The following is a 26700-nucleotide window of genomic DNA, read 5'->3' as shown; positions in this document are numbered from 1 at the left end:
AATGTGGCAGAAGGGAGGAGTGTATATAAGCAGAAGCAAGGACAAGGAAACCAGGATGAATTCCAGATAACCAGCATGCCAAAGTACTTGGGAATGAGTGGTTAGCATGTGACGTAGGAATGAGAAGACAGCCTGAGCTGGGCCCCAACACAAGTACGCAAATGACAGAGTGTCTTTTTCCCATGACCGACATGAACAGTCTAGCATGAGTGGGGCTAGACACCGAGTGCAGTGGAAGAATTACTTCAGAAGAGTTGGGCTTCTTGAACCACAGGCGGAGAGCAACTGTGTTGGGCAGGTACAGAACCAAATTGAGCAGGCCAGGAACCAGAGAAGCAGCCAAGAAATAAGTCTGAATGGGTCAAGACTGAATTCCCAAACAGTACACTCACAGCATCAAATGTTGCTCAAGCTCGAAAGGGCCTTCTAGGTAGCATATTCAACCACAACCCTCCGTGGGTAGGGGAAGCAGGTCACCATAGTTGGACCCAAGCAGTCCTGCCTCGGTCACTCACTGCGCATCTGGAGGTAAATCACTTCCTCTCTCTGAATCTCAGGTGCCTCATCTCTAAAGTGAAGAGAATGATAATGTCACTGCCAAAGCCCCAGGAGAATCCAATGTGGTACTAGGATGAGGAAAAGGACCCAGAGGGGCTTTCTTCCTAAGGACCCACGGGTAAGCAAGCTATGAACTGCAAAGCCTGGCGGGAATGCCAGCTTTGTTTTACCACAGTGGAAACGGCAGCACAGGAGCTGCGGCAAACTACCTCTCTGCATACGGTGTGAACGCTCAGAACACGCTGACTCTCACCGACTCTTCTCTCTCCCTCATGTACCAACAGTTTAAAATTTGTTAATGTTTATTTATATTTGAGAGAGAAAGAGAGAGACAGAGCATGAGCAGGGGAGGGGCAGAGAGAGAGAGGGAGACACAGAATCTCCCAGAGCAGGCTCCAGGCTCTGAGCTGTCGGCACAGAGCCTGATGCAGGGCTCGAACTCCAGAACGGTGAGATCATGACCTGAGTGGAAGTCTGACACTTAACCGACTGAGCCACCCAGGCGCCCCCTCGTGTATCAACAGTTTAAAGCGGTGGTCTTGTTGGTATTTTAGAGGGAAATTGATGGTACTACTTTGGGATTAATTCGATATGAATAACAGTCATTTTACAAATAGGATGGACTCCAAAAAGTAGTTTCGCTAGGACTGGAGAAGGAAGGAGAAGAGGACACAGGCAAGCATTTCAAGGTCTGAAGAAGCAGAGGCACCTGGGGGGCTCAGTCAGTTAGGCATCTGACTTGGTTTCAGCTCAGGTCATGGTCTCATGGTTTGTGAGTTCGATCCCCGCATCAGGCTCTGCGCTGACCCACAGAACCTGCTTGGGATTCTCTCTCTCTCTCTCTCTCTCTCCCTCTCTCTCTCTCTCTCTCTCTCTGCACCTCCCCTTTAAATAAATAAGTACACATTAAAAATAGAATAAAAAAATGTCTCAGAGGGCAGATTTGTAGGACTACAGATGACGCTTGTAGTCCCTCACCTCCATACCAGCCCTTGTCCAAGCCCTGCTCTATCCTAGTAGGAAGACGTATATGGTAAAGTCACCTGGCTCTGGACCACACAGATCCCCAGAAGCAAGCAATAGATTTGACAGAAACTCTGCTACCCTGAGTCATTCTGCAGAATCTGTCAGCAGGAAACTCAAGTGCAGAACTAAATGCATATGCCTGATTTGACACTTCTCAACTACACAAATGGGGATGAAAATCTAAGGACAGTGCCTTTGGGTGGCTGTGTCTCACAGCAAGCCATTAATCTTCCCTTTGGTTCGGTCTTTCCTTGCACTCCAGAGAGCACCAGCCACAGCTGAGTAAACGGAATTGACTCTTTCACAGCCACCATAAAGTACATTCTGTGAAACGCATACTGTCTTGATTCAAGTGCAATAGTCCCTCCTGTGATCTAAAAGGAGTAGACCAGCTCACAGGCAAGTGAAATAATTCAAAGTCCCTGAATCACACTGCACAAGAGCTGGAAGGAGTAGGAGTGGTCAGAGGCTGAGTCCCTTGCCTTCCAGATGGGAAATAAGAACACACGCAAGGCCCGGGATCAGCCATATACTTCAGAAGCATAACTCAGGGTAGCAGGCTGATGGCCTTAGCACCAGGCTTAGAGTGTGCATCCTGTGTTCCCAACCTGTCTGGTGGCCACGTGGACTCTGGGTTGGCCGATCCTGAGTTTAAATCCCAGCTCTCCCCCACCCCCAGCCGAATGAGAGATCTTAGCCCAGTCCCTTGGCCTCTGTGCTCTTGGTTTCCTCATCCATCGAGTGGATCTATCAGCACCTAGCTTGCCAGGTTGATTCAAGGACCAGAGGAGACAGGATGCGAGAAGCAGCTTTACCTGGGATATTCTTCCTTATTGCCTCTAATCTCCTGTTTTCTCAGTCTAAAGCTGACTTCCCAGGACTGGACTCCTGTATCAACACCTTCCAAACTCTGCCTATTCTTCAGTGCGCAGCTCAGAACCAGCCTGCTTCTGAAAACTTCCTGATCTCCCAGTGAGGTGCATTCTGGCCTCTCCTGAGGCCTTGTAGCACTTCACAGTTCTTTCTGTGGACAGTGTCTGGTCCTACCTCAAATGAGAGTTATTGACATACTTGCCTTTCTTATCCAACTAGCATGCACCGACTCCGGGTCAGGGCCTATGTCACTCATCTGCTGAAGCCCAGCATGGTACAGTAGCTCATCATGGTAGAGAGTCGATGAATCCTGGATGATTCAAACTGGACAGTTTATCGCCATCATTTACATCTAGTGTCTCCTCTGGCAGAGGCAGGCTCTGGGGACAGCACAAAGGTGAAGTGGACAGAGTGCTTGTTTCCAGAGAGATTCCAGTCTAGCTGCAATAACTGGGCACACACATACACATGCAAAACAGAAAAAGCCAAAGTAACCTTGCACAAAAGGAGTACCATAGACAGGATTCTGGAAAGTTGTCAGGAAGAAGGAGCAGGCCCTGACACCCGGCTCAGACTGTTAGGGGAAGCTTCATGAGGCCACACACAGGAAGTGAGGGAGAGTATCTGCCATGAGAGAGCAGTGTGGAGGGCACAGTCACTGAGTGCTGGGAACTGGGGAAGGGTCCAGGCAGTGAGACTAGAGACAGACGACTCCCTTGAACAAGGCCATGTTATGTATGGCTGAGCTGGGCTCATTCAGTGCTCATAGTAATCCCACAACCTGAGGATTGTTTATATTATCCTCATTTGACACCTGGACAAACTGAGGCCAGAGAGGTTCAGGCACTTAAATGCCAAGAATTAGGAGCGAGGGCAACCTCTGGGCAAAGTTGTGTTTTAGGAAGCATGGTTAAGCTACAGGGTTGGCTGGGATCACACGAGGGCCAGAGAGGGGTTAAAAATCTGCCTGAGTTATATGAAAAAAGTCCCTAGCTATGAGAGAATTCAGGAAACACTAGAGATACAGGACACTCTTCCAGAAACTTTGTTTCCTTAAGGATTATATCTGTAGTCCCTCTACTTCTCCTTGCGGATTTTGTTCCATTGGCAGGGGTGGGTTACTGAGTGAGAGCAGGGTAGCTGAGGAAAAAGAGATTCTCGTGCTTTGAAAAAAGTGTTCAGGAAAACCTCACTTGCAGGCCACTCTGAAGTACCAGGAGTGACCTGAATGTTTTTGAAGTTACCCCTACAGAGGAAGAAAGACAGGAGGCATCCAGGCCGGTGTGGGGGCTCAGGTAAAAAGCCCCAGACCTCAGACCTGAACTCAGGAAGTAGCAGTGGGGACAAGAAGAGGAGCATCTATTCTAATCAGGCATTTGGGAGGCAGGGACACCGGATTTGGTCACCAAGCAAATGCGGAAGGAGGGTGAGGGTAAGGGAACCCCAGGAACAAAGCAGGGCGACAGGGAGTGTGTTGAGTCCCTGACTGAGAGGTAGAGGGCAGGAAACAGCTCTGACAGGGCGGTTGACTCTGTCTGGCACATGTCAGGTCTGAGGGGCAGCAGGAAACAGAGTAGGAATTTTTTCTTCTCACCTGCGAAATACGTTCATATAAAGTCCGTCCCTCAGGCCCCCACTGGCCATCCCAGGGTGCCTGGGCGTTCAGCCCGGAGGTGCGGGATTCAACCTGCAGGTACCACCCTCTTCCCGCCTCCGTGCTCTCCGGGGTCCATTTTAAGGGTCACCTCAGGTCGCTGAGGACCCTGGGGCTGCCACTTTGTTGCCTACGAGTGCGGCGCGGACGGAACGCTTATAAAGGGCACTGCCTGGTCTGCGCCACTGGCACACCTTTGCTAAGCCCCGCGCGGTCCCCAAGGTCCAACATTCCGGCCTTGCCAGCTCCGCCCTCCTCCAACGTAGCTCCACCCCAGCCACGCCCCGCGACACACCAGCTCCTCCTCCCCGCCACTACACCAGTACAGCCTTGCTCAACCCCAGCCCCTCCCCGCCAGCTATTCCACGAGTCCCGCTCCGCTCCTCCCGTACCAAACCCTGCTCCACCCCAGCTCCTCCCCCGAGTTATTCCACCAGTCCCACCCTGCTCCGCCCCAGCTTCACTTTCCAGATACCCTACCAGTCCAACCTTGCTACTCCCCACACCAGCCCCTCCGCAGCTCCTCCTCCGAACTATCCTAGCAGTCCCGCCCAGCCTCTCTACAGCCCCGCCCTGTTCCCCCTCCCAGCTATCTCACCAGTTCACTTCGAGCCTCGAAAGCCCCGCCCCACTCCTCCCCATTTTCTGCTCCGAGCTTCCCCCGCCCACGTCGTTCTACTCAACCCCAGCCCCGCTGGTCACCTCCCCACCTTCTCCCAGCTTTTGCCCATCCCCGTGCCACCCTCCCCACCCCCGGCGCTAGCTACTACTTCTCCGACCTTTCCCCCAGACCGGCCCGGCTCATCCTCACCTCTCCCTCCTAACTTGCCACCAGCCACGCCCTCCTAGTCCCCCACTTCTGCCTTTGGAGGGTCCCCCAGCCCGGCCCTGCTACTCCCCAGGTGCTCATCCATTGTGCTTCCCCAGCTCTTCCCATGGCTCCACCTCCGTCTCCTAAATTTCGTCCCACTCGTCCGCCAGCTCCGCCCCGCTCCTCCTCGCCTGCTCCCCTTAGTTCCATCCTGCTCCACCCTACCTCCTTCTACCCGGTGGTTCCCCCACTCCTCCTGTGATTCCACCACCCGCCAAAGCTTTCTTCCAGCTCCGCCCATCTCCACCCCCACCTCCACCTTCCCAACCTCCTCAGTTCCACCCCGCCCCTCTCCAGCTCCACTTCTCAGCTCCGCTCTGCTCCTCCCTACCCCCACACCCATGGGTTCCCTGGCTCCTCCCCTGAACCCCCCCCCCGCCCACCAAACACAGCTTTCTCTCAGCTCCGCCCCCTCCTGCCCCAGCTCCGCCTACCCAACCTCCTCAGTTCCACCCCGCCCCTCTCCAGCTCCGCTTCTCAACTCCGCTCAGCTCCTCCCAGGGCCCTCCCCCCAGGGGTCCCCAGCTCCTCTGACTCCATCCCTCACAGTTTCTCCCAGCTCCGCCTCCACTGCCCCAGCTCCATCCTGCCCCTGCTCCAGCTCCTCCTGTCAGCTCTGCCCTCCTCCCCAGTGGTCCCCCAGCTTCCCCTTTGGCTCCACCCCAAGCTCCCCCCTGCAACTCCCCCAGTTACACCTCCCCAGGCCCACCCTGCTCTTCCCACAGCTACTCCTCCGCAGCTTTCCCATCTCCGTCCTGCTCCTTCCCGCTCATTGCCCTAGGTCCTGCCCCAACTCTTTCCCACAACTGGCGCCAGCTTCTTCCACAGCCCTGTCTCACGGCTCCTCCTACCCCAGCTCCTAACCCACAGGTCCGCCCCCACCTACTCCTCCCCCAGCTCGGCCTCCCGCCGCCCCGCCCACAGCCCCACCCCCAGACTCGACTCGCCCCGCCCCTTCCCCCCACCGCCCCACCCCCATTTCTATCCTCCTTCCGGTTCCGCTCCAGCCGCCAGCCCCAGCTCCCTATCAAGCCTGATGGTCCCGCGCGCCTCCCGGCCCCTTGAGTCCAACGACGTCTCCTAGCGACCGGGGCCTGCGGGCCTATGTGCGTGTGTACGTAAGTGCGTGTCCACGTAACTGCTTGGCTGCGTGCCTACGGGCTTTCGCCCTGGCGTGCTGCGTACCTCCGTGTGCGTACGTAACTACGTGGGTACGAGCCGGCGTATGCCCCGCAAAAAAGGAGCGGCAGCGTCTGTGCGGGTGCGTCAGGTGAGGGGCTGCCGGCGCCCGGCACCTGTCAGCGGTCCCTGGTGTCGGGCCGCGGCGATGGCGGGACAGCCACGACGCGGACCGGGCGCTCTGTCCTCTCTCGGTGGGCCGCGTCGTCTCCTCGCCTGGGCGTGGGAGGCGGTCGTCCCGGCGCTGGTGGCCTCGCAGGGTCACGGGAAGCGGACGGTCCCGCCCGGTGGCCGCAGCCGAATCGGCTGAGCGCGCCTGCGGTGGGCGGGGGCGGGGAGACCCGCCACGCGCGAAGGGAGCCAGGAAGCCCGTGCGGCTGCGGCCTGCTCGACCCTCGGCGGGACGGTGCCTCTGGGCTGGGGGTTCCCGGACCAGAGGTCTGGAAGCAAGCGCAGAGCGGCCGCGGACACCCTTCCCTGTCCCCTCCTCCCGCCACCATCACATGCCCGCGACGTACGTGTGCGCGGAGAAACGCGACCATACCTTTGCACGGGCCCCGGTCCGCAGTCATTCCGGCCCTCCCCGCCTCCCGCTGGGCCCTTAAGGGCCGCGACCTCACCGAGGCCGCCGGCTGTGCGGGGTTCAGCCTGTTGCCCCTGTCACTCCTCCCGGGGGGGGGGGACTTCCAGGATTTGATTGAGGGGAACTGGACTATAGGGCCCCCAAATCCTTCCCGTGTGACAGTGTGAGGGCCTGGTGTCCTCTTTCTCCTGTTGGATACGGGTCTGCTAGGCTGTGAGAACACGAGCCACTTACATGAAATGGTTTTCTCTGCTGCCGGCTGGGGCCTTATGTGGTTAGCAGAACCAACCCGTGAGTGAGGTGCAACGTGGAAGGCTGAGAAGTGAAGGAGGGGTGTCAGTCGCGTCAGGGCTGTCCGGCCGTGAGTTCCATGAAGATGGACAGGCACGGGGCAGGTCGCTGGTGCCTGCGGCAACCGGTGTGTTCATGGAGGAGGGCGGGCAGTGCGAGGGGAAGAAGTAGAGACTGTGAGTGTAGACCGCTGCTCCTGGGACCTCTGCTATGCAGAGGTTTAGACAAGTTGGCAGGTGCTGGAGACACGTGCGGGCTCAGGGGCTGGGTTGGGGGGGGGGGGGTCTTTGTCCCTGCAGTGAGGGGTGTGCAGGTGTGGCTTTCTGAAAGCGAGACCATCTACTCACAGGGGAGGGGAGTAGGGCTGCCTGAGCAAGAGCAGACGGAGTGAGGTCCTCCAGTGAAGGACTGTGCTTGGCCCAGAGCACAGCTGAGGGCAGGTGGCCGCGCAGCTCAGCCCCAGACAGAGGGAACGCAGGGGGTGTGGTGCCAGGGCGGCAGGACGGTGGGTTGGGAAAGGGGTGATCCCAGGGCCTTATCGTTGAGAGTAGATGTGTTCTCTTAAACGAGAGGAGGGGTTGAGGCCAGGTTTATGTCCTTCGAGAACTGGGAGGAGAGATGATCCAGATTCGGGGTGCTCCTGAGTGCAGCGCAGTGCCCCAGGCCCTGTGATGAGGATGATGATAATGATGAGGGGCGGCCACTGTTTGTGGCTGTCCTGTTAGGTGCCACATGCCGGGCTAGGTGCCCCTGCACCTTGTCCCCGGTCCTCGCGGCCCCGATGGAGACTGGGGCTCCTTGAGGTGCCAGGACCCAGCTGAGGCTCGTGCTCCTCCCACTGCACAGCTCTGCCGTGCGCAAGGAGGAGGGACCCCCTCGTCCAGGTGCAAGGACAAGGGGTAGGTGCACTCAGGTCCCCTGCAATCATGGGCCGTCTCTCTATCCCTCGGCGCCTCCTTCTCAGCTATAGAGCAGGGTGACGAAGCGCTGCCTTACTGGGTTATGTGAGGATCGAATCCTGTGATGTGTTGATTGTGCCCACCCCAGTGCCTGGCATGGAGACGGTGCGTGCGCCCTGGTACCAGCTGTTCCTGCTCTGGTTCCTGGTTTCTCTAGGCCCGGGTCAGGGTCGGGGGGTGTCTGTTGATGGTGGAGAGCAGTGGGGCAGGAAGGGGTCAGAGGAGGGTGGCACCCAAAGGGGTCGGGAGGAGACAGCTGCCAGGACCATGTGCGATCACAGGGCGCCCCCAGCGCTGAGCTGAGGTCGGATACCAAGGGTTTGCGCTCAGCAGCCCCAGGGTGGCGAAGCCCAGGATGTCCCTGTCTGTGCTGGGAGAGAGGTAGAGCCAGCTCACTGAGCCGTCCAACCGAGGGGCCCCTCGCCATCTGTGCTCTCCTGGGGCTCAGTGACCTCTGATGTAGAACTGACCACAGGCTGTCCTGGCCATGCCTTTCTCTAGCTATCCCCGCCCTCCTCTCTGAGGTCCCCAACGACTCCATGTGATGGACACGTCATCCTGACCGCCGGTCCCTTCCTTTGTGCCTGTCAGCTGACCGTGTAGTGACAGAGGAGGAGGAGCCAAGGCTCTCCGTTCCCCCACCGTCCAGGTCAGTGGGGTGTCAGGGCACCCCCGGGGGACCCTGGGGAGAGGTCTTGCCCCCAGGTCATGAGCTTGGAGCGCTGGGCACGATGCCTGTTGACCTTCGTGGTTCTGTGTCTCCGCAGGTCTGGTGAGGCCCAAGGCGCTCTGGGGAGATGAAGTTCGGCTGCCTCTCCTTCCGGCAGCCTTATGCAGGTTTTGTCTTAAACGGGGTCAAGACCCTGGAGACGCGTTGGCGTCCTCTGCTGAGCAGCCACCGGAACCGTACCATCGCCATCCACATTGCTCACAGGGACTGGGAAGACACCGCATGGAGGGAGCTGCTGGCGGAGAGGCTTGGAATGACCCCTGCTCAGATTCAGGCCTTGCTTCTGGAAGGGGAAAAGTATGGCCGTGGCGTGATCGCTGGCAAGTGATGAGAAGCCGCATGCTGCTGAGACACCCCCAAGGGCTACTCCCCAGGACCTTGCTCAGGAGTTTTGTGCCTTGTTCCCTTGTGTGAGCTGCTTGGTGTGGGGGCCGTGTTTTCTTTAAGCAGCACACCTTCGGCGGGGCAGCAGGGGGCCCTGGGACTGGGGATGGGGGGAGTTGCTGAGGTCCCACGACTTCAGGTGAACCCTGCTTCCGCTCTGGGCCTCAGTGCCCGGTTCTGACCTGAGAGACAGGGACAGGTTCCAAGTGTGCATGTGACCTTCGCTCACGGTTGCGCATGTGTGCCCGCGTGTGTGCGTGCGACAGAGACCGTGGAGGCAGCACGGTGCACACAGTGGGTCGGGCAGACTCCAGACCCCGGGCTGTTGCTGGGCTTCCTGTGCGATGCCCCACCCCCACTGTCCCTGCATCCTGGGTGAGTCCCCTAAGCCCTCGGTGGGGGAGGTCCCACACGAGCACCTGCCACCTGCTGAAGTGCTCGGGGACCTGAGTGCCTGTTCCGCCCAGCATCTGGGGCCCTTCTGGTCTGACCTCTGCCTGTTGCCCTAAGCTCTCTGGCTGGGGCCAGCCCATTATTTGGGGGTGGTCGTTGAGGACGAGGCCCTCCGCTCCGTTTCGCTCCCTCCCTCGGCCTCACCCAGAACGCCCGAAGCAGACTTTGGCGTGTCGGGTATGCTCAGTCCGAGGGGCCCAGTGTACCCGGTGTCCCCTTGGGGAGACCCTCTTGGTCTCTGGTGGTTGTAACTTTGAATAATCATGTTCTCCAACAGGCGGGCCTTGGTTTCTGGAAGGAAAAACCATCGTGTGCTTCTCTTTGTGCTCAGGGCTTGTTGACATTGGGGAAACTGTACAGTGCCCAGAGGACTTAGCCCCTGATGAGGTTGTGGCGCTGGAGAATCAAGCTGTGCTGACCAGCCTGAAGCAGAAGTACCTCACCGTGCTTTCAAACCCCAGGTGGTTACTGGAGCCCATACCCAGGAAAGGTGGAAAGGATATCTTCCAGGTAGACATCCCAGAGCACCTGATGCCCTTGGGGCAGGACGCCTGGCGAGTGCGGAAGGTTACCGAGAAACCGGCTAAATCGTGACCCGTCCACTGACCGTCATGCCGCAGACCTACAAGCCCGGTTCAGTCTGAATCGGCCCTGCCACTGTGTGCTGTTCGTGGAAACAGGTCTCTCCACTCAGATGCAGGGGACAGGGCAGCGGGACTTTCCTCGTGAGATGCCTATCTGGGCTCGCCGGCAGTCTCCAGGACTTCGACGTTCGGGATAAAGGGGAAGCGTCCAGTAAATGTCTTGGTGCCGCCACTACTTGAGTCCTTCTGATTTCCGGGTCGTACAAAGACATAGGTCTGAAGACGACCAGTTCGTGTTTCCTCCTCTCGTTGTTCTGCTCAGAACTCATAGGACGTTTGAACAGCATCCAGGGGACCTTGTGGGAAGGCTGGGAGCGGGCGCTAAAGGGGTGTGCAGGGGTGGCCAGCCACGGTGCCCCCGTTCACCATGACAACAGCATCAGACTGAGACACAGCATCCGTCTGTTCTTACAAATGACTCTTACTCTGTTGTCAAAGCGTCCCTTGGCCCATGAAGTATGCGTGTTCGACACATCCCACAGCTAGCTACTTCATGGCCAAAGGAAGGATCCTAAATACAGCACCGATGGGAAAATGATTAAGTCGTGTTGTGTATTCTGTGGGAAATCTTTTGTTGTCGTTGTGTGCTTTCTTAGCAAAGTTTCTGGTGGTCCTTACCGATGGGGAAGATGGGCTGTCCCTCCCCCACCCCCACCCCCAGGCATTGACTAGAATGGCCCGTCTCTTCTGAGCAACAAGAAAGTGGCCCCACGTCCCTTGGCAGATGGGGTGGCCCTGCTTTTAGGTGGGCCTCTTTGGCAGGCCCCTGGCTCTTGGGCTAGAAGCGCTCAGCTGCTGATCAGAAACTTCCCGGCATCACAGGGGCACCCGTGAGGAAAGCCCTCCTGTTTCAAACACACGAATGATACGAGGTGACACCCCCAAGGTCAGGAGTGAGGCGGTTCTGTCTCCTGACCCGCAGGCGAGGCTCAGGGGACCAGATCTTCCTGGGCTTGCCTCCTCCATGCTCCCTAGCCAGGTCCTTGGCCGAGGCTGCAAAAACGCTGCCGCTTCGAAGGACAGAGGACAGTAGGGGGCCAGAACCTGTCTCAGGCCAGGATTCCCAGCCTCCCCGGGCTTATCGCATAAGGTGTGTGTAGCATCATACGTGAGAAAGAACACAGATTCGCGGTTCTAGTCAGACTGTTTATTTACTCCCGCGGAGTTGTGTTTATTTCCATTAAAGCCAAAAATAGATTGACGGTTACAGTGGTGAGTTTTTAGCTGTCGTCAGTGGCCTGTGAGCCTAGGGACCCGGATTTTCCTTGAAATGTTCACAGAGGGAACACTTGTAATCTGAGGAGCCCTCCTGCTCCTCGTTCTCACTGGGGGCCTCGTTTGGGGACATGACTGACAGGGCCGCCAGCAGGATGGAATAACAGGTGTTATACAGAGACATCACCGTACCATAGTCGGGGTAAACTGGGGGGCTGATGGGCAGTTCCCCTGCGTCATCCCTTCTGGCAGTAGCCAGGGGCGCAAACATCATGTTCCTGGAGGTGCCCTCCCCACTCAGGCCACCTGGCTCACTCGGGCCATGAGTTGCCATGGCGTACCCGGCTGCGCTGCTCAGAGACCAAATGCCAGAGAAGGCAAAGGACTGGCTGCCGCTGGGACCCTGAGCGTTTGGGGCTGCGCCGGGGACCGTCTTGTCGTCGTTGGCGGGTTCCTCGTGATGGATTCGTGGGGACTGTCTTGTTGCTGCCACCGGCTTCTTTCTCTTTGGAGTTGGTGCACTGGTGCCTAGCCAGGTGGTGGTGACTCTCAGGTCACTTTTCCTCTGAATGTTCCCGAGCAGGAAAGGCTTGTCTCTCTGAAAGTTGGCGTTGCGGTAAATCTGAAACGAGATGCGAGATTCATCATTTTAGTCATTCTGGGAGGGAAGATTTGTGTCTGCTGCCACCGAGACTGCCACCTCCTTTCCCTCTTCTCCCTCTCCCTCCCCGTTCCTCCTCCCCTTCTCCCCCATCCTCCCCCTTGCCTCCCTCTCCCTCCTCTTCCCCCCACAATCCCCTTCCACCTCTCTCCTTCCTCTTCTTCTCCCCCCCCTCCGCCTCCTCCTCCCATTCCCCCTCCCCCCTTACCCCCCCCACTCCCCGCCCCTGGATCCCCCCACCACCGCTCCCTGCCTCTGGCCCCTCCCACAGCAGTCATAATGGTCTGGTTCTACTATGGAGAAAAGATCCTTTTAAGTTGTCTACAAGGCTCACTATGCCCTGGGACCTAACTAAACTCACTGAATAAAGACACATAAAGCCCAGTTGAAGGGATTCACATACCTATTTGACGTTACCTGGCCTCTGAATGTTTAGTCATACATGCACACTCCATCTAAGGGGGTTGTAGGTTAATAGGAAAGCCTAGACTTTCTCATCTCTCCATAATGTCTCTCGAGAAAGAAAGTTGTCCTCGGAAATTAAACCCTTTCAGTAGATCATTCATCTGGGGTCTACTAGGAAGGTGCTGAAAAGACAGAAAACATGGGAAACCAAGGACTTTCTACTTACCAGCATTCTCTTATTCCCTGGGGACTGATTCCCCCAAGGGTCGGTTGCGCGTATTTTGCTGAAGCCGTACAGGTTCAGCAGGCGGATGAAAGTCTTCAAGCTGTCAGTTTCAAAGATTCTCTCCGCGCCTCTGCGGTGAAGAACCTCCCTCTGGAAAAGGTCTTTGTCGATGATCACGGTGTCCCCGGCATCGTTCCAGCGCACCGACGTGAAGGTGTTGTCCTCCAGGATCATCCAAAGCTTTCTTGGGAAGGAGAGCCCAAGAATACTGTTGTTTTCTCCCACGTTGGCGGCACCTTGGTTTGGGGCCTGTGGTTGTGGGTTGTCTTGGGGGCCTGGATCTTGGATCACTGCTTGGTCCCTATTCATCACCAAAATCTCCCCGGAATCCAAATTTGGATCCTGGGATGAACTAGATGGTAATTCTGGTGCTGGCTCTCCATCATCAGATGGGGCCAGCTTCCCTTTGGGTATCTCCTTAGCACTCTGACTAGCCATGGAGCTAGTCTAGACCAGGAGCACTTTTGCCATGAGAATGTCTCACTGACCTCTCAAGTCGAAAATGCCTTCGGTCAGTATGGGGATGCCCAATATATACCGTCCACAAAATTCTAGAATCTCGTAGTGAGGCAACCAGCTACCTAAGTCATCGCCTCTTTATTTGTCATGTGATGTCACAAAGGTGGCTCACAGCTGATCTGGCAAGGCAGCACTGGCCAAGTGTGGGGGAGGGGATGGGCACAGGGCCCCCAGCTTCTCTCTTTTCCAAAAGAATATGCAAACATCTGGTTTGAGTTCCCAGGAAGGGCTCCTGTCTGCAGCCAGGAACATTGTTTCATGGGACCAGGCCCTGGATGGGAAGAGAAACCATGATCCGAGGTCTACTCCCACTCCAGGGATGGGGGAGACCAGTTGCTGGTCTCTCAGATTTGGTCAAGAGCCAGGCCCTGGTTAGTCCTGGCTTGGGCTGCCCCCAAGGCTGCCTGGGTCAGATGGACCCTTGGGGTCGGTACCTGTCAGAAGATGGCAATCCCTAGAGGACTTGGCCTAGTCTTACTTGGTAGCCCCCATTTATTCCTACCTGCCCTCCCCCCCCATACTTACTGCCTTGGTCTCTTCCAAAATTTCCTGCTGGTTATTTGGTACTGCTCAGAAAGGCCCCAACAAAAAGTCCTGTTTTCATGCCCCCTGTGTCAAGTGGTCCTCAGGGTAGGGTCTCAAGCCCCCTTTTATGCTGCCCCCACACAATTCCGTTTTTGGTCTCTTCCAACTGTTCCTGCTAGTTAGTTGGTCCTGCTCAGATAGGCCCCAACAAAGGGTCCTATTTTCTTGTCCCCTGGGTCAAGTTGTCCCCAGAGTAGGGTCTCATTTGTAGCGTCCTTTTCATTCCTGCCCCCCTCCAATTCCTGCTTTGATCTCTTCCAACTGTTCCTGCTGGTTAGTTGGTCCTGCTCAGATAGGCCCAAAGAATAAGTCATGTTTTCTTGCCCCCAGGTAAATTGTCCTCAGAGTTGGGTTTAAGTTCGTAGCCCACCTTGTTTCCTGCACCCCACACGCTTCCCTCCTTGGTCTCGTCCAACCACTCCTGTTGGTAAGTTTGTCCTGCTCATGTAGGGCCCAACAAAGAGTCCTATTTTCTCTCCCCTAGGTCATGTTGTCCCCAGAGTAGGTTCTCATTTGTAGCCTCCCTTTGTATTCCTGCTGCCCCCCATTCCTGCTTTGTTCTCTCCCAACACTTCCTGCTGTTTAGTTGGTCCTGCTCAGATAGGCCCCAAGAATAAGTCATGTTTTCTTGCCCCAAAGTAAGTTGTCCTCAGAGTTGGGTTTAAGGTGGTAGCACCCCTTTTATTCATGCACCACACACAATTCCCTCCTTGGTTTCTTCCAAAATTCTCCTTGTGGTTACTTGGTCCTGCTCAGATACGCCCAAAGAAAGAGTCTTGTTTTCTTGCCCCCTAGGTCAGGTATTCCCCAGAGTAGGGTCTTACTTTGGTGCCCCCCCCCCCCGCTTTACTCCTGCCCACCCCCCCACTTCCTGCTTTGGTCTCTTCCAACTGTTCCGGGTGGATAGTTTGTCCTGCTTAGATAGGCCCCAACAAAAAGTGCTGTTTTCCTGCCCTCAAATCAAGTTGTCCTCAGAGTATGATTTCAGTTGGGAAGTCCCCCTTTTACTACTGCCACCCCCCGACACACACGTCCTGATTTGGTGTCTTTCAACTGTTCCTACTCGTTAGATGTTCCTTCTCAGGCCCCAACAATACTCCTGTTTTCTTGCCCCGAGTTCAAGTTGTCCTCAGAGTTGAGTTTCAGTTTGTATCCCCCCCCATTATTCCTGTTCCCCACATACTTCCCTCTTTGATCTGTTTCAACTGTTCCTGCTGGTTAGTTGGTCTTGCTCAGAGAGGCCCCACCAAGATTCCTGTTTTGTTTTGTTTTGTTTTGTTTTGCTCCCTAGGTCAAGTTGTCCCCAGGGTAGGGTCTCAGATGGTAGCCTCCCCTTTTATTTCTGCCCGCCCACACTTTCTGGTTTGGTCTCTTCCAACTGTTCCTGCTGGTTACTTGTTCTACCTAGATAGGCCTCAACAAAAAGTCCTATTTTCCTGCGGCCTAGATCAAGTTGTCACCAGAGGAGGGTCCTAGTTGGTAGCCTCCTCTTTGATTTCTGCCCCCCACCCACACACACACTTTCTGCTTGGGTCTCTTCCAAATGTTCCTGCTTGTTAGTTGGTCTTGCTCAGATAGGCCCCAACAAAAACTCCTGTTTTTCTTGCGCCCAGGACAAGTTGTCCTCTGAGTTGGGGCTCAGTCGGTAGTACCCCTTTTCTTCCAGCCCCCCACATACTTTCCGCTTTGGTCTCTTCCATCTGTTCCTGCTGGTTACTTGGTCCTGCTTATATGGCCCTCAACAAAGAGTCCTGTTTTCTTGCCTCCAGGTCAAGTTGTCCTCAGACTAGGGTTTCAGTTGGTACCCCCCTTTTATTCCTGCTTCTCCCCCCCACACACACACACTTCCTGCTTTCGACTCTTCCTACTGTTCCTCCTGGTTAGTTGGTCCTGCTCAGATAGGCCCCAACAAAGAGTCATTTTCTTGCCACCAGCTCAGATTGCCAGAGTTGGGTTTCAACTGTTAGCCCCACTTTTTTTCCTGACCCCAGCACTCTTCCAGGTTTGGTCTCTTCCAACTGTTACTGCGAGTTAGTTGGTCCTGCTCACATAGGTCCCACCAAGAGTATTGTTTGTTTTATTGCTCCCTAGGTCAAGCTGTCCCCAGAGTAGGGTCTCAGTTGTTAGCCCCCCTTTATTCCTACCCCACCCAATTCCCGCTTTGGTCTCTTCCAACAGTTCCTGCTGCTTAGTTGGTCCTGCTCAGGTAGGCCCCATCAAAGAGTCCTATTTCCTTGCCCCCTAGATCAAGTTGTCCTCAGAGTAGGGTCTCAGATGATAGCCCCCCTTTTATTTCTGCCTCCTCCCACTTTCTGCTTTGGTCTCTTACAACTATTCCTGATGGTTCGTTGGTCCTACTCAGATGGGCCCCAGGAAAGAGTCCTCTTTTCTTGCCCCCGAGGCCCAGTTTCCCTCAGTGTAGGGTTTCCTTTGGGTGCCCCAGTTTTATTCCTTCTCCACCTAACACTTCCCTAGGTGGTCTCTTCAACTGCTCATGCTGGTTAGTTGATCCTTCTAAGATAGGCCCCAGGAAAGAGCCCTGTTTTCTTGCCCCCTAGGTCACATTGTCTTCAGAGAAGTGTATCAGTAGGTAGCCCCCTTTTTATTCCTACCCCCTCCGCACACTTTCTGCTTAGCTGTCTAACACCTGTTCCTACTGGTGAGTTGGTCCTCCTCAGATAGTCCCTACAAAGTGTCCTAGTTTCTTGCCCCCAAGTCAAGTTGTCCTCGGAGTACGGTTTCAGTTGGTAGGCCCTCTTTTATTCCCTCTCCCACACTTCCCGCTTCCGTCCCTTCCACCTATCCCTGCTGCTTAGTTGGTCCTGCTCAGATACGCCCAACAAAGAGTCCTAATTACTTGCCCCCTAGGTCAAATTGTCCCCAGAGTAAGGTCTTAGTTGTTGGCGTCCCCTATTATTCCTGCACCCCCTACTTCCTGCTTTGGTCTCTTCCAACAGTTCCTGATGCTTACTTGGTCCTGCTCAGGTAGACCCCAATAAAGACTCCTATTTTCTTGCCCCCTGGTCAATTTGTCCTCAAAGTAGGGTTTCAGTTGGCAGCCCCACTTTTATTCCTGCTGCCTCACCCACACAATTCCTGCTTTGGTCCCTTCCAAATGTTCCCTCTAGTTAGTTGGTCCTACTCAGACCCCCCCCCCAAATTCCTGTTTCCTTGCCCCCAGGGCATGTTTTCCTCAGAGGTGTGTTTCCGTTGGTAGTCCCCCTTTTATTCCTGCCCCCACACACTTCCCCCTTTGGTCTCTTCCAACTACTTTGGTAACTTGGTCCTGCTCAGATAGGCCCCAACAAAGAGTCCTGTTTTCTTGGCCCCAGGTTACATGGTCCTCAGAGTAGGGCCTTAGTTGGTAGCCCCACTTTAATGCTGCCACCCCGCTTCAAGCTCTTGTCTTCTCCAACTGTTCCTGCTGATTAGTTGGGCCTTGTTAGATAGGCTGCAGCAAAGAGTCCGGTTTCCTTGCCCCCTAGGTCAAGTTGTCCTCAGAGTAGGGTCTCAGTTTGTAGGCCCCCTTTTATTCCTACCCCCTCTGCACACTTTCTGCTTAGCTGTCTAACAACTGTTCCTACTGGTGAGCTGGTCCTCCTCAGATAGTCCCAACAAAGAGTCCCGTTTTCTTACCCCCATGTCAAGTTGTCTTCAGAGTAGCGTTTCAGTTTGTAGCCCCCCTTTTATTCTCTCTCCCCCACTTCCCGCTTTGGTCTCTTCCACCTATTCCTGCTGGTTAGTTGGTCTTGCTCAGATAGGGCCCAACAAAGAGTCCTCTTTACTTGCCCCCTAGGTCAAGTTGTCCCCAGAGTAAAGTCTTAGTTGTTAGCCCCCCCCCTTTATTCCTGGGCCAACAGTTCTTGCTGGTTAGTTGGTCCTACTCAGGTAGGCCACAACAATCAGTCCTATTTTCATGTCCTTATGTCACGTTGTCCTCAAAGTAGGGTTTCTGTCGGTAGCCCCCTTTTTATTCCTGCCACCCCCTTACACACACTTCCTCATTTCTTCTCTCGTAATGGTTCCTGCTGGTGAGTTGGTCCTGCTCATGTAGGCCCGAAACAAGAGTCCTGTTTTCTTGCCCCCTAGGTCAATTTGTCCTCAGAGTAGGGTCTCAGTTGGTTGCCTCCCTTTTTCTCCTGCCTCCCCACATGCTGCTTTGGTCTCTCACAACTGCTACTATTGGTTCATTGGTCCTGCTAAGATAGGCCCCAACAAAGAGTCCTGTTTTCATGCCCCCAGATCAAGTTATCCTCAGAGCAGGGTCTCAGTTGGGAGGCCCTCTTCTATACCTGCCCTCCCCACTTCCTGGTCTCTTCCAACTGCTCCTGCCGGTTAGTTGTTCCTGGTCAGATAAGCCCCAACAAAGAGTTCTGTTTTCTTGCTCCAGGCCAAATGGTCCTCAGAGTAGGGTCTCAGTTGGTAGCCCCACTTTTATTGATGCCTCCCCTCACTTCCAGCTTTGATCTGCTCCAAAGGTTCCTGCTGGTTAGTTGGTCCTGTTCAGATAGACTCCAACAAAGAGTCTTGTTTTCTTGCCCCCATGTCAGTTTGTCCTCAGAGTAGGGTTTCAGCTGGTAGCCCCTTTTTATTCCTGCACCCCCTCACACACTTCCAGCTTTGGTCTCTTCCAACTGTTCCTGCTGGTTAGTTGGTCCTGCTCACATAGGCCCAAAAAAGAGTCCTGTTTTTTTCCCACTAGGTCAAGTTGATCTCACAGTAGGACCTCAGTTGGTAGACCCCCTTTTATTGCTTCCACCAAACACTTGCCGCATTGGTCTGTTCCAACTGTATCTGCTAGTTAGTTGGTTCTTCTCAGATGGGCCGCAACAAAGAGTCCATTTCTCAAGACCCCTAGGTGAAGTTATCCTCAGAGTATGGTCTCAGTTGGTTGTACCCCTTCTATTCCTGCCTCCCCCCTCTGCCTGCTTTGGTATGTTCCATCTGTATCTGCTGGTTAGTTGGTTGTCTTCAGATAGGCCCCAAGAAAATGTCCTATTTTCTTGCCCTCTAGGTCAAGTTTTCTGCAGAGTAGGGTCTCAGTTTGTAGCTTCCCCATTTATTCCTGCCCCCCCCCGCCCCCGCTTCCTCCTTTGGTTTAATCCAGTTTTTCCTGCTGGTTGGTTACTCCTGCTCAGATAGGCCCCCCAAAAGAGTCCTGTTTTCTTCTTGCCCCAGGTCAAGTTCCCCTCCGAGTAGGGTTTCAGTTTGTGGCCCCCCCCTCTATTGTTTTCTCCCCCCACGCTTCCCGCTTTGATCTCTTCCAGCTGGTCCTGCTGGTTAGTTGGTCCTGCTCAGGTAGGTCCCAACAAAGAGCCCTGTTTCTTGCCCCCAATGTCAACTTGTCTGAAGAACAGGTTCTCAGTTGGCAGCCTCCCTTTTTTCCTGCCCCCCAATCCTTCTTTGGTCTCTTCCAGCTGTTCCTGTTAGTTAGTTGGTCCTACTCAGATAGGCCGGAACCAAAAGTCCTGTTTTCTTGTCCCCTATATCAAGTTGTCTTCAGAGTAGGGTCTCAGTCGGTGGCCCCCCTTTTATTCCTGCCCCTGCAATTCACACTTTGGCCTCTTCCAACTGTTCCTGTTAGTGAGTTGGTCCTGCTCAGATAGGCCCCAACAAAGAGCCCTGTTTTCTTGGCCCCAGGTTACATGGTCCTCAGAGTAGGGCCTTAGTTGGTAGCCCCACTTTAACGCTGCCACCCTGCTTCAAGCTTCTGTCTTCTCCAACTGTTCCTGCTGATTAGTTGGGCCTTGTTAGATAGGCCACAGCAAAGAGTCCTGTTTCCTTGCCCCCTAGGTCTAGTTGTCCTCAGAGCATGGTCTCAGTTGGTAGCCTCCCCTTTTATTCCTAACCCTTCTGCACATGTTCTGCTTGGCTGTCTAACAACTGTTCCTACTGGTGAGCTGGCCCTCCTCAGATAGTCCCAACAAAGAGTCCTGTTTTCTTGATCAAGATCTGTTTTTCCAGATCAAGATGTCCTCAGAGTAGTGTTTCAGTTTGTAGCCCCCCTTTTATTCTCTCTCCCCCACTTCCCACTTTGATCTCTTCCAACTCTTCCTGCTGGTTACTTGGTCTTGCTCAGATAGGGCCCAACAAAGAGTCCTCTTTACTTGCCCCCTAGGTCAAGTTGTCCCCAGAGTAAGCTCTTAGTTGTTAGCCCCCTTTTATTCCCGCGCCCCCTACTTCCTGCTTTGGTCTCTTCCAACAGTTCCTGCTGCTTAGTTGGTCCTGCTCAGATAGGCCCCAAAGAAGAGTCCTGTTTTCTTACTCCCTAGGTCGAGTTGTCCTCAGAGTAGGGTCTCAGTTGGTAGCCCTACTTTTATTCCCGCACCCCCCACATTTCCTGCATGGGTCTCTTCCAAATGGTCCTGCTGCTTAGGTGGTCCTGCTCACATAGGCCCCAACTTAGAGTCCTGATTTCTTGTCCCATAGGTCAAGTTGTCCTCAGAGTCGGGTCTCAGCTTTTAGCCCCCCTGTTATAACTGCCCCACCCCCACTTCCCGCTTGCTCTCTTCCAACTGTTCCTGCTGGTTAGCTGGTCCTGCTTAGACAGGCCCCAACCAAGAGTCCTGTTTTCTTGCCCCAGGACAAGTTGTCCTCAGAGTAAGTTCTCAGTTGGTAGTCCCCCTTTTATTCCTGCCCCTCCCTCACTTCTCGCTTTGGTCTCTTCCAACTGCTCCTGTTGGTTAGTTGTTCCTGGTCAGGTAGGCCCCCAACAGAGAGTCCTGTTTCCTTGCCTCCTGAGTCAAGTTGTCCTCAGAGTCGGGTCTCAGTTGGTTGCTCCCCTTTTATTCCCACCCCCCACACACTTCCCTATTTGGTCTCTTCTAACTGTTCCTTCTAGTTAGTTGGTCCTGCTCACCTATGTCCCAACACAGAGTCCTGTTTTCTTGCCCCCTAGGTTAAGTTGCCCTCAGAGTAGGGTCTCAGTTGGTAGCCCCCCCCACCCATTCCTGCCCCCCGCCCCGCACTTCCTGCTTTGGTCTCGTCCAATTGTTCCTGCTGATGAGTACATCCTGCTCAGATAGGCCCCAACACAGAGTCCTGTTTTTTTGCCCCCAAGTCAAGTTGTCCTCAGAGTAGAGTTGCAGCCAGTAGCCCTGCCTTTATTCCTGCACATCCCAACTTCCCGCTTATGTCTGCTCCAAATGTCCCTGCTGGATCCTTGCTCTGCTTAGGCCCCAACGAAAAGTCCTATTTTCTTGCTGCCTAGATGAAGCTGTCCCCAAGGTAGGGTCTCACTCGGTAGGCCCCCTTTATACTCGCAGCCTCACCCCACACATTTTGCTTTGGTCTTTTCCAAGTATTCCTGCTTGTTAGTTGGTTCTGCTCAGATAGGCCCCAACAAAAAGTCCTATATTCTTGCTCCCTGGTCAAGGAGTCCTCAGAGTAGGGTTTCAGAGGGTACCCCTCTTTTATTCCTGCCTCCTCACTTCCCACTTTGGTCTCTTCCAAATGTCCCTGCCGGTTAATTGTTCCTGCTCAGATAGGGCAAACAAAGAGTTATGTTTTCATGCCCCCTAGGTCAAGTTATCCTCAGAGTAGTGTCTGAGTTTGTACCCTCCTTTTATTCTTGTCCTCCCCCAATTCCCACTTTGATCTCTTCCAACAGTTCCTTCTGGTTAAGTGGACCTGCTCTGATAGGCCCCGACAAAGACTGATTTTCTTCCCCCAGGTCAATTTGTCCTCAGAGTTGGTTTTCAGTTTGTAGCCCCACTTTCATTCCTGCCACCCCCCCAACACACACACACACACACACACACACACACACACACACACACACTCACTTCCTGCTTTGGTCTCCTCCAAATGTTCCTGATGAGTTGGTTCTGCTCAGATAGGCACCACCAAGAGTCCTGTTTTCCTGCCCCCTATGTCAAACTGTCCTCAGAGTAGTGTCTCACTTGGTAGCACCCCTTTTATTCCTGCCCCTCCCCACTTCCCGCTTTGGTCTCTTGCAACTGTTCCTGCTGGTTAGTTGGTCCTGCTCAGATAGGCCCCAGCAAAGAGTCCTGTTGACTTGCCCCCAGGTCAAGGTGTCCTCAGAGTAGGGTCTCAGTTGGTAGGCCCCCTTTATTGCTTCCACTTGCTGCTTTGGTCTCTTCCAACTGTTCCTTTTGCTTAGATGGTCCGGCTCAGATAGCCCCCAAGAAAGAGTCCTATTTTCTTGCCCCAGGTCAAGGTGTCTTCAAAGTAGGGTTTCAGTGTTTAGTCCCCCTTTGTTCCCTTCCCCCTCTTCCCGCTGTGGTCTCCTCCAACTGTTCCTACTTCTTAGTTGGTCCTGCTCAGATAGACACGCACCAGTAGTCCTGGTTTCTTGCCACCGGGTCAAATTGTGTTCAGGATAGGGTCTCAGATGGTTGCCTTCCCTTTTATTCGTTTCCCCCCACTTCCTGCATTGGTCTCTTCAAAATGTTAATGCTGGTTAGTTGCTCCGGCACAGATAGGCCCCAACAAAGAGTCCTTTTTTCTTGCCCCCAGGTTAAGTTCTACTCAGAGAATGGTTTCAGGTGGTTGCCCCCCTTTTATTCCTGCTGCCCCCCGCACAGTTCCTGCTTTGGTCTCTTCCTACTGGTCCTGCTGATTAGGTGTTCCTGCTCAGATAGGCCCCAACAAAGAGTCCTGTTCTCTTGCCCCCAGTTCAAGTTGCCCTCAGAGTAGTTTCTCAGTTGGTAGCCCCCCGTTTATTCCTACCCCCAACAAAGTTCCGCCTCGGTCTCTTCCACCTGCTCCTGCCGGTTAGTTGGTCCTCTTCAAATAGGCCACAACAATGAGTCCTTTTATCTTTCCCCCAGGTCAAGTGGTCCTCAGAGTAGGGTTCCAGTTGGTAGCCCCCGTTTTACTCCAGCCACCCCTCCCCAGCACACACTCCCATCTTTGGTCTCCACCAAATATTCCTGCTGGTTAGTTGGTCCTGCGCATTGAGGCCCGAGCAAAGAGTCCTGTTTTCTTGTCCTCTAGATCAAGTGGTCCTCAGAGTAGGATCCCAGTTGGTAGCCCCCCCACCCACTTTCTGCTTTGGTCTTTTCCAACTGTTCCATCTGGTTAGTTGGTCCTGCTCAGATAAGCCCCAAAAGAAAGTCCTGTTTTCTTGCCCCCAAGTCACGTTGTCCTCAGAGTTGGTTTTCAGTTGTTAGCTCCCCTTTTATTCATGGTGGCCACACACTTCCCACTTTGGTCTCTTCCAACTGATCCTGCTGGTTAGTTGGTGCTGCTCACGTATGCCCTGATAACGCGTCCTGATTTCTTGCCCCTAGGTCACGTTGTCATCAGAGTAGGTCTCAGTTGGTAGCCCGCACGTTCCACACCTCCTCCTCAGGGGCACAGTTGTTCTCCAGGAGGACCACCCCCAAGACCAGCACCAGGAGGCTGGCCGTGGGCATGCCCTGCCTACTGCTTAGCATCCCATCACATATCAGGCCAAGGATGGTGACCAGGAAGAAGGAGTGGTCTCTGGGGTCCACTTCCCTCACGTCAACACCAAAGACTAGCTGCAGATACTCGCAGGCTTGGTGGAAGATCACGGAGACGTGGTCCTGGTCATCTTGGCTGACCGCCGCCAGCATCTCCGCCTGTGTGGTCGGTCGGCTGCTGAGTGCGATACCTGAGGAGCAGGAATGCCACCAGGTCAGCCAGCTTCAGGCTGAATGCGTCTGGGAGCGAGGGCTGGGCTCCTCCTGGGTCCCCTCTGCTGCTGGACCCCTCCTCATCGGGGCTGCTGGGGTCCTCATCGGACTGGCTCCACGGAGCACCTGCCATGTCAGCGGGGGAGGGGCAGGCACTCGGAAGGCTCAGACTGACTCTGTTGAGGGGCCCAGGCTCCCTCTGTCCTCCTTCTGCATCCTCGCCAAGAATGGCCGCAGGACCCAGGCCCTGCCCTCTGCCCACTTGAGGTGTCCCAGCCGCCTCCCCCCGCCCACACACACACACACACACACACACACACACACACCCCGTGGCTGTGAGACTCCGCTGTGGAAGTCCGGCCCGACTTGTCCACCCAAATGCCCATCCTGCCCATGGCCCTTCACAGAAGGACGCGGGTGCCCGAACTCTGGCAGGTTCCTTCTGTGTGTCCTAGGGACCTGAGTCCTTCGGTCCTCCCCCCCATGTCCCCACCTGGACTCCCTAGCCCGGCCCGTGCCCCTGCCCTTTCTGACCTGGGATCCTGTCCCTCACCCCAAGGTCCTCAGCTCCCTCAAACCCCCGAGGTACAGTTGAGTGGACGCAGCCTGCGGCTGCCCTCTCCAGAAACCCCGGGGCCTCAGCGGGGCCTGAACGCCTCTACCCAGGGTGGGTGGGTGTAGTAGGCCCTACCGCTCTCCCTCAGGTCCAGACACCAGCTCCAGGAACAGCCTGGGCCCGTCCCTCTGGGGCCCCGAGTCTACCACCCTTAGCCCCGCTGGGAGAAGGGCTCCGCCTGACCACCCTGCCGGGGTCTCTCGGGCTGCCGGCTGGACTGACCTGGATTCCGGGATGGGGGGCCGGCCGTGTTCCCTCACATGTCGACGTGCACGCCTTGCTGCCCGGCCGGGCCCCTTCTCTCTGCCGGCCCGAACCAGGCATCCCAGACCGAGGCCCCCACCTCTGTCACCATCCTTTCCGGGATCCTCACCTTGACTCTGACCGGCTCGGGCCGTGCCCCCGCCCTCTGCACAGCTGAGTCTGTGCGCCTCAGATCCAGGCTCTCGCTCCCCGACTTCCTGGAGACAGAGGCAGGGAGCCCACCGCAGCCACTGTCCCCTCCCCGCTACATTGTGATCAGCTGCCCGGAAGGCATCGCACTGAACCGAGATCCCAGGCCAGCCTGGCTCGGGCAGGGCATCTCCACTGCAGGGCTCCCCCCCCCTGGAGCCCCACCGCCTCAGCCTTCTTTCATTTCTTCTGCTCCTCTTAGGGGACCTTTCCCTGCCTTCCCATGGGGACCGCAGCTGCTAGATAGTCACCTATGGGCGAGACGTGTCCTGCCTCTCCTAGTGTCCTCACTGCCAACACAGGGCCCTTCCGAGAGTGAGCAGAGCTCGGCGAATGTCCGGCCACAAATGTCCCAGTGAGCTGGGGACCTCTGCTCAGATCGGGTGTCTCCTCCTTTCTTGGAGACCCAAGCAAAGGCAGGCACACATCTCTATGTCCCTTGTCCAGAATGACAGACGACAAGGGACGAGAAGCAAGAACGAACATCTTTTACTTCTCCATGTCCTGAAACCATCCGTTTACTGCCAAGGTCTTCACGTTTGCAAGACATCCCTGTCTGTGCCCAGCCCAGGCACCGCGATTCCCTTCTGGATCCCGAACGAGGACGGAAGGGTTCCCAGCTCGTTGCACCAAACGGCAAAACTCTGACTCTCGAACACCTGTGGCGTGGGTGCCACTCCCACGCTGAGCCCGAAGCTCACGAAACCTTCTGTGACAAGGAACAACATCTGAAAACTTCCTCGAGGAAACAAAGATCGATTTCCGAGGCCACGTAGACAGAGAACAAGAACCCACCCAAACGTGCTCTTGGCCCCGCTTTCCCCCAAGCCGCCCTGGCCCTCCACTACTCACAACGCCCAGCGCCCGCTCTGCTCGCACTCGCAGGCGAGAAGCGGCCTGGCTTCGTGCCCCGCAGGAGAAGCTGCTCGACCCCAGGCGGGAACGGGCCCGGCTGCCCCTCGGGCTCAGGCCCGCTCTTCCTCATGGCTCACAGCCTCTTCGGACAGACACGGAGACCCCGGGCTGCCTGCTGTTGACCGCGAGGATGTGCTGCAGCACTTGCACGCCGCTGGTTTCTGCGTGGGCCCTGGGACCCCACAGGAACTCGTAGCGTGCGGGCTCGCTGCCGGGCACCTGCCGGTACTCCAGGTACCCTTCCTGCACCCAGACTTCGGTCAGCAGCTCCCTGGGCTCCCCATAGAATACGTGCTCCCTGCCGGCATACACCCCCATGACCCCCAGCGCTTCCCACACCGCCTCCTCAGGGGCACGGTCGTCCTCCAGGAGGATCACCCACAGGACCAGCACCAGGAGGCTGGTCTTGGGCATGCCGTCCCTACCACTCGGCGTCCCATCGCAGCTGAGGCCCAGGATGCTGACCAGGACGTAGGAGTGCTCGCGGGGGTCCACTTCCTTCACGTCGACTCCAAAGACCAGCTGCAGATACTCGCAGGCTCGGCGGAAGATCACGGGGAAGCGGTCCCGGTCATCTCGGCTGACCGCCGCCAGCATCTCCGCCCGTGTGGTCGGCTGCTTGGTGCGATACTTGAGGAGCAGCAGCAGCACCAGGCCGGCCACCTTCACGCGGAGCGCATCTGGGAGCGAGGCCTGGGCCCCTGCCGGGGCCCCCCAGGTGCTCGACCCCTCCTCATCGGGGCTGCTGGAGCCCTGGTGGGACTGGCTCCCCGGAGCGCCTGCCATGGCACTGGGGGAGGGGCAGGTGCTCCGAGGGCTCTGGGGAGGACTCGGGGACCGGGCAGCAGCAGATCCCTCCTCCAGGGGGACCAGAATGAGGACAGAGCAGGAGGAGGACAGGGAGGAAGAGGAGGAGGAGGAGGAGGAGGGAGACGGGCCCCCCCTCTCCTCCTCCTCTGCTTTCTCCTCCTCCAACTCCACCTCCTCCTCTAACTCCACCTCCTCCTCCAACTCCTCTTCCTCCGACTCTACCTCCTCCACCTCCAACTCCACCTCCAACTCCACCTCCAACTCCTCCTCCTCCAACTCCTCTTCCTCCGACTCCACGTCCTCCACCTCCACCTCCACCTCCACCTCCACTTCTTCCACCTCCTCCTCCTCCACCTTCAACTCCACCTCCTCCACCTCCAACTCCACCTCCTCCACCTCCAACTCCA

At 55.8% G+C, this 26700-nt stretch overlaps 2 protein-coding genes, 2 long non-coding RNA genes and 2 pseudogenes across 25 annotated transcripts in view; 1 reads left to right on the top strand and 5 right to left on the bottom strand.

Moving 5' to 3' along the window:
* LOC109258711 (uncharacterized) overlaps window positions 1-4583 on the bottom strand; it is a 275809-nt gene extending 271226 nt beyond the window's left edge. For 7 of the 9 annotated variants that reach the window (XR_008418384.1, XR_008418386.1, XR_008418380.1 and 4 more), the window contains exon 1: window positions 4052-4583. This is a non-coding gene — a long non-coding RNA (uncharacterized LOC109258711). Of the gene's footprint in view, window positions 1-392; window positions 565-2655; window positions 2838-4051 lie in introns of those variants that run through there. The other 2 variants (XR_008418382.1, XR_008418381.1) reach the window with 2 other exon arrangements.
* Window positions 4584-5974: 1391 nt separating this feature from the next.
* On the top strand, window positions 5975-10743 carry EOLA2 (endothelium and lymphocyte associated ASCH domain 2). Of its 14 annotated transcripts, none has more exons than XM_053891996.1 (4): window positions 5980-6096; window positions 8496-8643; window positions 8762-9044; window positions 9839-10743. In XM_053891996.1, the coding sequence occupies exons 3-4, from the start codon at window positions 8792-8794 to the stop codon at window positions 10153-10155; spliced, it is 570 nt and encodes a 189-aa protein (XP_053747971.1). In that variant the 5' UTR covers window positions 5980-6096; window positions 8496-8643; window positions 8762-8791; the 3' UTR covers window positions 10156-10743. The 14 variants fall into 14 exon arrangements, with proteins under 14 accessions (XP_053747966.1, XP_053747976.1, XP_053747971.1 ...); XM_053891997.1 differs by having other exon boundaries at window positions 6083-6100; XM_053892000.1 differs by lacking the exon at window positions 5980-6096 and adding an exon at window positions 6111-6243.
* A 594-nt stretch (window positions 10744-11337) lies between these two features.
* On the bottom strand, window positions 11338-13305 carry HSFX4 (heat shock transcription factor family, X-linked member 4). Its single transcript, XM_019435715.2, has 2 exons — window positions 12713-13305; window positions 11338-12042 (listed from the first exon to the last, which is right to left on the bottom strand). The coding sequence occupies exons 1-2, from the start codon at window positions 13208-13210 to the stop codon at window positions 11452-11454; spliced, it is 1089 nt and encodes a 362-aa protein (XP_019291260.2). The 5' UTR covers window positions 13211-13305; the 3' UTR covers window positions 11338-11451.
* Window positions 13306-22263: 8958 nt separating this feature from the next.
* On the bottom strand, window positions 22264-23885 carry LOC128773760 (melanoma-associated antigen 9-like; annotated as a pseudogene).
* A 1155-nt stretch (window positions 23886-25040) lies between these two features.
* Window positions 25041-25461, bottom strand: LOC128773908 (uncharacterized). The gene is made up of 2 exons (XR_008418379.1): window positions 25421-25461; window positions 25041-25277 (listed from the first exon to the last, which is right to left on the bottom strand). It is a non-coding gene; the product is annotated as an uncharacterized LOC128773908 (long non-coding RNA).
* Window positions 25462-25468: 7 nt separating this feature from the next.
* Window positions 25469-26524, bottom strand: LOC128773759 (melanoma-associated antigen 10-like; annotated as a pseudogene).
* Window positions 26525-26700: the final 176 nt, after the last annotated feature.

This window comes from Panthera pardus, unplaced genomic scaffold (genome assembly GCF_024362965.1).
Source record: "Panthera pardus isolate Hobbes unplaced genomic scaffold, ASM2436296v1 HiC_scaffold_27, whole genome shotgun sequence".
NCBI lineage: Eukaryota > Metazoa > Chordata > Mammalia > Carnivora > Felidae > Panthera > Panthera pardus.
The sequence above is the reverse complement of the archived record's forward strand: the minus strand, read 5'-3'. Positions and strand labels throughout refer to the sequence as shown.

Excerpts from the sequence above, each read along its gene's own strand:
- EOLA2 (XM_053891991.1), top strand. The coding sequence starts at position 8,792 with ATGAAGTTCGGCTGCCTCTCCTTCCGGCAGCCTTATGCAGGTTTTGTC. Across the intron at positions 9,045-9,838 it reads TGGCCGTGGCGTGATCGCTG|GCGGGCCTTGGTTTCTGGAA; the intron begins GCAAGTGATGAG and ends GTTCTCCAACAG.
- HSFX4 (XM_019435715.2), bottom strand. The coding sequence starts at position 13,210 with ATGGCTAGTCAGAGTGCTAAGGAGATACCCAAAGGGAAGCTGGCCCCA. Across the intron at positions 12,043-12,712 it reads CAGGGAATAAGAGAATGCTG|ATTTACCGCAACGCCAACTT; the intron begins GTAAGTAGAAAG and ends ATCTCGTTTCAG.